This window comes from Macrobrachium nipponense, chromosome 18 (assembly GCF_015104395.2).
Source record: "Macrobrachium nipponense isolate FS-2020 chromosome 18, ASM1510439v2, whole genome shotgun sequence".
Classification (NCBI taxonomy): domain Eukaryota; kingdom Metazoa; phylum Arthropoda; class Malacostraca; order Decapoda; family Palaemonidae; genus Macrobrachium; species Macrobrachium nipponense.
In genome coordinates, this window is record NC_087211.1 from 73,013,620 (window position 1) to 73,023,153 (window position 9,534).

The window sequence follows — 9,534 nt, forward strand, 5'->3', positions numbered from 1 at the left end:
CGGCTTTACGCGACTTCCACCACATTGAGAGTGAACTTCTATCACCAGAAATACACATCTCTCACACCTCCATGAAATGCTCGAGAATCGAACTCGCGGCCACCAAGGTGGTATGCCATACCGTCCATGTCACTGAGGCGCTCAATATGTTTCCAAGCTGTTCTATATCAAGAGTGGGAGATTCACCGAAGAGATTTTCGTGTAGCATAAAATGTGAATGTTAGGGTTATTAATCAAACTCTTCTATGACTTCATCACTTTTTAAGCATGCAAGATTAAAATCATTACAAATATAGATGTTTTTATCTATTGAAATATATGGTCATCAAGCAGGAATAAAACACATCAAAGAGTTCAGCCTGAGCCTGAAAAGAGGTAACATAGCCTAACAAGTTACCGGTAAAGGTTCTCTGGAACCCCTTTTATAGCAAAGGGACTGGTAGGCCCTTGCTGCGTGGCAGGCATTGTCACAAGCATGACATATCTTCATAAACGAGTCCAGTGGAACCTCAGAGTTGCAGTGTGTATGGACCCCTAAAAGAATACTGCATTGGAGAGTTTTCATGGGTGAAACATGACTAGCACTCATAGGCTCTACTTCTGGTGTTTGGCATCCCTGATCCTCTTGCCAAGAATTCACGAGCTCTTGAAGACTGGAAGCCCGAGATCCGCGTGGAGTGTTCCAGTCATTAGCCTTTTCGCCATCATAACTTCCTAGTAGACCCGATACTTGACCAAATGTCCAAGGATTTACTTCAACGGATATTGTATTGCCCAACAGGTCAAAACGAAGAGTCATAACCGGTAGTACAACCTCAACGAAATCTTCAGTCTTTGAGATTTTGATCTCTCCTTCAGTGAACTGTTGCTCATTGATTTCTCTACCATTGAGAGTTACTCTGCCATGATGCTCAATAGTGATGGTGTCATCTTTGGTTTTAATGTAAACGTATGGCAAGGGATAAGTATGGGAGGCTTTCATGATTACAGAAGTGTCTTTGTAGTTGGCTAAAAGAACATTACAATCACAGCGTGGAGCTCTGAGCACAGCCCCATCAAAGGTTAGGATTTCTGTGCCATCAATGACCATAGCTGTCTTTTTAAAAGGAGGCAGAAGGCCAGAACCTCTCCTGTTTGCTTTGGAATATCTAGGATTTGTCCATAGATCAATAAATGGAAGGATCAGCCACTCGTATGAGCTGAGGACATTTTCTGGGACGAGATTTGGTCTGAACATCATGTGTTTTCCTGCCTGAGCAAGAGAGCTGACAGGTTGGTATAATGGAATGTCAGCTTTTATGTGATTTGGCTTCATCATGAGAGAGAAGTATTCAGATCTCTGGTCAGTGTCTCCGGCCTGGTATCCCACTTCACCCTGAAGGAAAGAAATGAATGTGTTCATTTAATTAATTTAATCTCTTCATGTCTAAAGAACGTTGGAGGAAAATCTTTTGATGGTATAAAACATAATAGTATAACATCAGTTCATGATATATGGTAATTCCTGCTTACTGATTCTATGCGATGCCAGATTCGAAGAACATCCTGATCTGACAGACCCTTAGGGTTTAAGTGACCTTCTCTTTGTGCTCGTTCAATTTCCTCTTTAAGCTTCTCGACAATCTTTCTCAGAGCTTCGTATTCATCTGGGAATCTCACACCCCAGTTATCAGCCATTCTAGATGCAATTAAAAGCAGGCTGCCCATCATGTGCCTTCCTCTGGTTAGAGCATCTGCGGGTAATAGGTCATACGAATTTTCATAAAAAGATAAGCCTAAATCAGTAACAGTGAGGAAAAGATTTTAGGGATATTTTGAATTAAAGCCATTCTAAATCAACAGCATTGACAAACTTAATGAATATTTTATATTTTGCACTAGCAACTACTAGAGGCAAAGAAAAACAGCATATTTAGATGACAAAAATACCAACCTCCACCAACATAAGAATTCAAGGTCTCATATTTTTCCCTCATGTGACGCATCAGGTTGAGCATGTCAGAATTCATTTGCTTCTTGAAGTGATCATATCTGGACAAGAAATCAACAAAATTTTGAACAAAGTGATGTCTAGCTACGTGATGAACTGTTTCCCAGGCTGGCAACAGACTACCAAATGGGAGAGTGTGAGCAATTTTCCAGGCTTCGTCTTTTGTTTCCTTCCACAGGTTGACCATATCTGAAGAATCGTAGGAATGTTCCTCATTGATTGCTTCCTTGCGCATCCTCTCTATACCAGATCTCACAGAGGCAGAAATTGTGGACCATTTCTCATGAGCAGATTTCTGTAAAAGATTCATAGGTGAATATCAAATGATTTTCAACGTTATTATTTATGATGAGCAATCAAAATTTTCGCTAATTAATTTGTTTCGCAATCATGAAACAATTAAAATAAACTCAAATTTAGGTTTTTAAGATTCAGAAAAATAATTTACCCATAAGTTCATTGCTTCTTCATGTTGATAATTCATTTCAAAGCCCATGACAGTTGGTGACTGAAGCTTTACTTGGGCAACAGCAATAGGCCTGATTTCTCTGGTCTCTTCATTCCTTCCCCAGGCACTGAGCTCAATATTTCTCATGCCTTGAAGGCCTCCCCTGCAGATGTAGGATTTGTGACTGCCCTCTCTGTTTACCCAAGTACTCATGAAGGTTCCGCCACACACTTGTGATAGAATATTGTAGCGGCCCATCCTTGGCGAATGTATTACTCCTGTGATTTCCCTTCCGTTGCATTCAGAACTCTGCTCTGGCCTGGAGGACCCAGAGATTTCTAGGACAGGTTCATCTTCTGCCTTGACAATGAAGTTCATGGCAGCATCTCTTCCACTAGTATGGTCATACTTTCCAGAGAATGAAAGGGAGGGTCTTGAGCCAGGAGATTTTTCATAATGGAAGTCAATTCCCATTGTATTAGGGGTATAAGCTGTATTGACGATGATTCTGGGATTATCTTTGAATATCTGTAAAAAAATGTGAAACCATTAACAAATAAAGAAATTGAGAATAAAATTATAGTGTGTTTAAATGCAGTGTTCTCTTGACAAGCTTGCACAGAAAATACTTACCTTTCCAGAGAATTTGGCTTCAATTTTCATGGCATCTCTGGCTGGTCTGGTGGTTTCAATCGTCCCTGTGATCCTATCTTCTGCCCGTGGGAAAATATCTAGCCATACGGTTCCAGTTCCATGATGTCTCTCTTCATGGCGAGTGAGAAGGACTTCCATCTCTCTTGCTCTTCTTAATGAAGGATGGCTAAATCGTCCTTTGTATCTGACTTGGTCCTCCCCTAAACCAGAGCTTCTCTGGCTACTGAAAGAGAGTTCATATATGGGATCCCTTCTGTCTTTGTCTGGATTGAATCTGAGAAGGCATTCTGATGGGGAGTGCCTGAATTCACCTTCCATTTTTCGGGTTGGAGAATGCATGAGAATCTTGTGAGATGAATGTGTTGGTTTCTCATAATGGACCAAATATTTACCATTTCCATCTGTACTTTCGCTTCCTGGTTGAATTCTGCCCATATTTCTAGCGGCTTTTAGAATTGCATTTATTTTCTTCATATCGAAGCCAGCTTTCAGTGTTTCAACTCGATTTCTGGGAGAGAATCTCATTTCATAATGGCTCACATCTGCAGGAGTATCAGCATCCATCTTCCATTCGCCTTTGTAGGAATTGTGCTGATGTCGCAGAGTGAAGGAAGTTTGGAAAGGTCTTCTCATTGATGGATTTTCAATCCTGAGCTGGAAAATGGTTTAAATCAAGATTTAAAAGATGTCATCTTACTAAGTACAAGCTATTGTTTGGTGTAGACCCTTTATTGCTATTTCCCCTCAATGAAATATATCTCATAAGATAGTAGTAGTAGGTGTCAGTCATTATGCAAAATGTTCATGTAACAGATGTATGTTATATAGTTTTGCAGTTGCTATTGCTATGAAACATCTATATAATCACAGGGGATGCACCAGCAATTTACTGGTTTAGCTATATGAAACTAAATTATTCAGATGTAATCATTATGTACTAACTGAAGGGTAGAGTCAATTTTACCTGCACAAAAGCTTCTCTTTCCTCCGGATTCTGTTCATGTCTTGCCTCAAAAGTCACAGAACACTGGTGACACTCAGGACTTGTGACTGTAGTCTGGGAGTGTACTCTGAAGTTAGAGGATCTCCACACTCGTTCAAAATCCATAGTTTCACTATAATGATGCACTTTGTCTTCAGGATCTTTGTATCTCACACTGGCATCCAACTTTGCACCATGTGGTTGCTGTCTAAGATCCACTTCAGTCTGGAAATGGTGAGTTCTTCGAGATGGAGTGGTAACTTCAAAGTTGACGTGTTTCTTACCGTAAAGCCAACTGTCAGATCCAGAACGCTTCATTTCACCTCTGTAGTAGTAAGTATCTCCACAGAAAGAACACTGACCACTGTTAAAAAGTGAACTTTTTATTAGAAAATGTCTGATATTCTATATATTTGACATTGAAAGAGATAAAATTGATGAACTTTGAAAATGAAAAGTATGTCTGATTACAAAATGGAATAAGAAAATTCCTTGACAGCAATCACTTACTGGATGGAAGCATGATGGGGGGATTCTCTGAGAGTGGTTGCTTCAAAGGATGCTCTTTTACTTGGGTCGCGGTCAGCATCCCAGTAAACCTCTACGTTGGTGTTCATATCTTGAAAATCAACATCACAGGATGCTTTTAATCGACGAGAAGAGCTGGTACCCTGTGAGAGTACGGTGTTCAAATCTACCAGGATGTTCCTGTTACTACTCTTGATATCAACTTTGTGATCAATGTACCCTGGAAGTAACAGACTCAGTCCACCTCTGGTCTCCTCGCCAGCTTCAGAATACTTCTTCCATTCAAAGGAGAATTTTGGTGTATGTTGGTCTCTGACATCAAATGACACGTGCTTCTTCTTGTCTTCCCAAAGCAGAAGAGTTGAAATCTTGTGAACGTTGTCAGGCATAGTCGTAATTCTCAAATCAGCTTGGAAATGTCTTGTATCGCGATTGGAGTTTGCTGTAACAGGTCCATCAACATGGAAAACGTCTTGCCTTCCATGTTTAAGTGCTGCTTGAATGTGATAACGGTGGCTTCCATGATCTTGCAGTTGACTTTCAAACTTGATAGGATTCATATGTTCAGGGACGTCTAACTGAAATGTTAGTAAAAACATAATTTATTTTCAAATTAACTTCAAATTAATAGTCATATATAATATTATATATATATATATATATATATATATATATATATAATATATATATATGATATATATATATTATTATATATTAATATATATATATGTATATATACGTATATATATATATATGTGTGTGTGGTCACTTGAAATGTTAATACATTATAAGCTAAGATAAACAAATTTAATTTCAAATTTTAATTATGGGGACAATGAGTTACCTGAAGTTTAGCTTTCCGTGAATGTCCTGAATTTTCGAAGAGAGCCTCGCATTCACAAATCTTGGAACCATCGCCATGACGATTGATCATGAGAGAGACGCCTTTCTTTTCTGGCCGGTTGTGTGTATAGAATGCTGTCTTGTACTGGTGGCCTCTGATTTTAGCTGTATCAGCAATGCAGTTTTAAGGAAATCGGATTCAGTCGTTAGTACAGTAGAGCTGAATATATATCTACTTTGTATGATTAAGATAACAAAATGTATTTATTAGAATGTGTGAAAACTCATAAATTTGGTGTGGCTTACTCTAATATTAACTTATCCTTAAGTAATTAAGGTCACACATGTACATGCAAACTGTGGTATAGTCATTGTGTGATATCTAAGATAATTTGTGTCATTTTATCTATTAACTCTTGAAAAGGGAACTGTCACAGTAACAAGGCACCAAAATACAGATGCCTAGCATTCTCACGGCTGGTTTTGGACCAGACCTTATTGTACTACTTTTATCAGTATCAGTTATATGCCTCCTGAAAATGATTTAAACATGAAAGAATGAATGGACTTATGCAATAGGACGCCACTGATAATACGAATGTCACATTGAGAATAACAAATTAGTGACTACGAGTGAAGTGAAATCATTACTGGAAACAGGCTAATTTCTGGCGGCTTGGGCCAGCCCTGCTCGATCTTAACGCTATTCAAATGCTGCTCTCCAAAAGTATTGGAGATAAAAGAAAAATACTTTCGGCAAATGAAACCTTACGTCTTTTAATTTCATCCCATATAAGATTTATTTTTATTATCTCATAAATTCACATTTAAATGATGTTTTAATTATTCATTTATCCCTTTGATGGTTTAACCTGAAGCTTCGCGGGCTATCGCCTTTTGGGCGTCCTACTGGTAAATATGTTTAACTCACGATGTTTCACGCTTCCATTACTAGATTGTTCTGTAGCCTCTGTTCAGTAATTTCATTTAGAAACAAAGATGACTTATCGAAGAATGGCAAACGCACCGGAAATAAAAATTTCGCAGGAATGAATGTAAGGTCATGTTTACTTTGACATACAGTCAAGTATAAAATATAGAAGCTAATCAGTGAATTTAAATTGAATACCTACTGTTCTCGACTCTTGACATTAAGAGACATCTTACCTAAGGCAGTGGTTTTTGTAGTGAATCCTTCATCCCAACTTCCTTCGAAATGATGTTTGCCTTCTATGCCAAATGTGTCTCTGCTCCTCGATCCAAACTTTAACAACAAAGTATATTCCCCTTCACCAGTCCTCTCAACAGAAGAATCAAATCTCGAATCTCCAAATGCTGTTCTCGTTCTGAACATCTGGAGGCGCCTTGGACGAGGGAATCCAGTGTGTGGATGATACTCCAGATTGCCTTGTACTTAAAAAAAAAAAAAAAAAAAAAAAAAAAAAAAGAGAATCATCACTAAGTTAAGCAGATGGGCAGTATTTGAAATTTGAAGTTTTTGACACAATTTTGTTTAACTACTTTAAATCTAAATGTATAATTACCTTCGAAATAGTGATCAAGGTATGGCTTCAGTGTATGTTTAGTTTGTGAGCGAGCGTGAACTTCAGACGTCTGACCATCATATCTAGATGAGAACATAGCTTCAAAGACCTCTGTTTCAGGAGAGAAGTGTTGACTTCCGCTGCTATGAACTCTAAACTCCATATTGTTTTCAGCACCAGAATACCTCCTTTTCAGTTCCATTTTGTATCCTCCATGGTGCCTGGATGATACACCAGCATCCATCTTCCATGAACTTTCATCTCTTGCATAAGTGAAAAGGCAATTGATATTTCTGGGTGTATATGACCCTGCAGTTTCCATATCAATTGCTATTGCATTCATACCAGGGTTGTTCTGAATTTCACCCCTGATTTTCCAACCTCTTATCGAGCTATCTGATTTTTCAGCAGTGATTTTGCCAGCATTGGCCCAGTCATGTGAGAAGCCATCACGTCTAAGAACTTCCATGATATTTTCATCGTAACAAACCTTTAAACCACTCATCTGTTCCAAAGTTTGGAAACAGTGTTGACGTTGCTCTTCAGGTCTTCTTGTTTCAAATAAACTGACTTGGCTCATAGGATGCCATCTGGAACGTTTTGTAAATGAGGTGTGGGAGTTAACATCAAGCAGTTCCATCTTATCTGGGATGTCGAATTCATACTCAAACTTTTGTCCACCTTTATGTCTTAGAGAAAGGCCACTAAAGCTAGATATTTTGGTATTTCTCTGGCAGCCACAAGATCCCATGGATGAGTCAAAACCATAATATTCTTGAATAAGACCTGAGAAACTTGGATTGAATTTCCTACTGGTGGCTGATTCCCTTTCTGAGCTGTCTGGCCAATGACCCATAGATAATCCAGCTACAAGAGTTGCAGTTTTTTTCACCTTGAAAGGTACACCGAAACATGACATAAGAGTGTATTCATGATCCACTTGCATTGTCCTGGCTGTGTCAATGTCAAATTTTGGTTCTCTAAATAATGCATCTAGCAAAGAGTCAAGAAAACTGCCATCGCCTGCATCTTGAAGTGATTTCCGTGTCAGGGTCATGTAGGCCACTTCCTGACCTCTAAATCGAGCAAAGAGGTCAAGTCTAGGTTCTTTCTCAGAATGGCGTGCAAAAAGGTCCGTGAAGAAAGTGGCAAAATCTGCGAAATCTGCCGAACCTCTTCTTCCATGGCTTCCTTGGAAGTATTGCAATAAATGACTTCCTCTGTGTCGCATATATTCCAGTAAGTCCATAAACACTTGGTCCATTGAGGACCTCTTGAAATATCCCTCAGGTCCAAACATGTCTCTTACCTTTGGCTCAAAACCTTCTGTTCGGATACCAACCTCTCCATAGTTGTATGGGTAACCACCTGATGAGTCGGTAAAGTTCATGTGAACTGAGCGTGGTACAAATGATGCTGGGGCAAAGATAACATCTGACTCCATGTTGATGCCATAACCATGATGGTGGGGGTGATAGAAGAGCTCCATGTTCCCTGAATACTTCCTGATATCAGAAGAGAAGTTCCTGGGTACAGTGATGCTGGAAAGCATGGAGCGTTGTCTTTCCTTGTGTGGCGCAGAGGATCTTTTGAGGTTATGCATGTGGCTCAGGATAAATCCTCGAGCTGAAATATAAGGGGAGTTGGTCAGTTAAACCTAAGGTATGCTACTGACATCTACACACATATACACTTCTATGCACATATATATGTATGCCTCTGTAATGAATGTATAACAGCCATAAACATTCAATATGGTATTGCCTGGTTAGGCAAAATGGATTAAATAAGGTTTGGAGTATTATGGATTTCATTCTTATAGTGCAGAGGAATTCGACTTAATAGTTAATGAGTCCTATAGAATGAAGAACAAAGATATATGAAATAGACCCTTTATAAAAAATATGGAACACTCTTATTAGACGACATTTCATATAATAACTGGTAAATCAAATAGAGTAAAATATCCCAAAAATATACAAATATGGAAAATCTTCCAAGATGCTCCAGATAACAGAACTAAAATGATATAAAAAGCATATTAAACTCATCACATTTGTAGGAGGGATTGTTAGCCCTCTAAAGTAAGGAAAACGCTGACCTTGTGTATTTTCTTCCCCAGACAATCTATCAGAAATCCTCCTCCAGTCTCCTTCTCCAGCGCATCTCTCAGCAGCCAGATAGGAGGTAATACGTGTCTCAGTTTTCCTCCTTGGATCAAGGGCAATATCGACAAGTTTTCCCGTTGGCTATTGGTGAAATTGGAGAAAGGAATTAGTATAAAGCTAAAACACTGCTTTTCATAACTCAAGAGTTGTTTACCAGAAAGTTTGTATTGGAGTTCGTGATAAAAAAAATATAATTGTTTGTGTTATATTTTGTGTTCTTCACCATCTGATCAAATGAACTACTGTTTGAGTTAATTCTCAGAACTTACTGACAATGGGCCCAAATCCCTATAAAGAAAAGATTTCCCGTGGTAGCAAAGACTTCCATGAAAACTACAGTTGCGATGTGAGACAAAAAATGAAATGATAAGGGATCA

General features: G+C 38.7%; 1 protein-coding gene across 1 annotated transcript in view; it reads right to left on the reverse strand.

Moving 5' to 3' along the window:
- Window positions 1-241: 241 nt before the first annotated feature.
- The window catches only part of LOC135197163 (vitellogenin-like), a 17,118-nt gene continuing 7,825 nt past the window's right edge, over window positions 242-9,534 (reverse strand). Inside the window, exons 5-15 of the mRNA XM_064224142.1 lie at window positions 9,091-9,238; window positions 6,990-8,615; window positions 6,613-6,858; window positions 5,447-5,610; window positions 4,585-5,180; window positions 4,057-4,438; window positions 3,072-3,746; window positions 2,439-2,966; window positions 1,934-2,285; window positions 1,513-1,733; window positions 242-1,375 (exon numbers count right to left, since the gene is read on the reverse strand). Of these exons, the coding sequence (XP_064080212.1) occupies window positions 386-1,375; window positions 1,513-1,733; window positions 1,934-2,285; window positions 2,439-2,966; window positions 3,072-3,746; window positions 4,057-4,438; window positions 4,585-5,180; window positions 5,447-5,610; window positions 6,613-6,858; window positions 6,990-8,615; window positions 9,091-9,238 (5,928 nt within the window). The 3' untranslated portion in view covers window positions 242-385. The remainder of the gene's footprint in view (window positions 1,376-1,512; window positions 1,734-1,933; window positions 2,286-2,438; window positions 2,967-3,071; window positions 3,747-4,056; window positions 4,439-4,584; window positions 5,181-5,446; window positions 5,611-6,612; window positions 6,859-6,989; window positions 8,616-9,090; window positions 9,239-9,534) is intronic.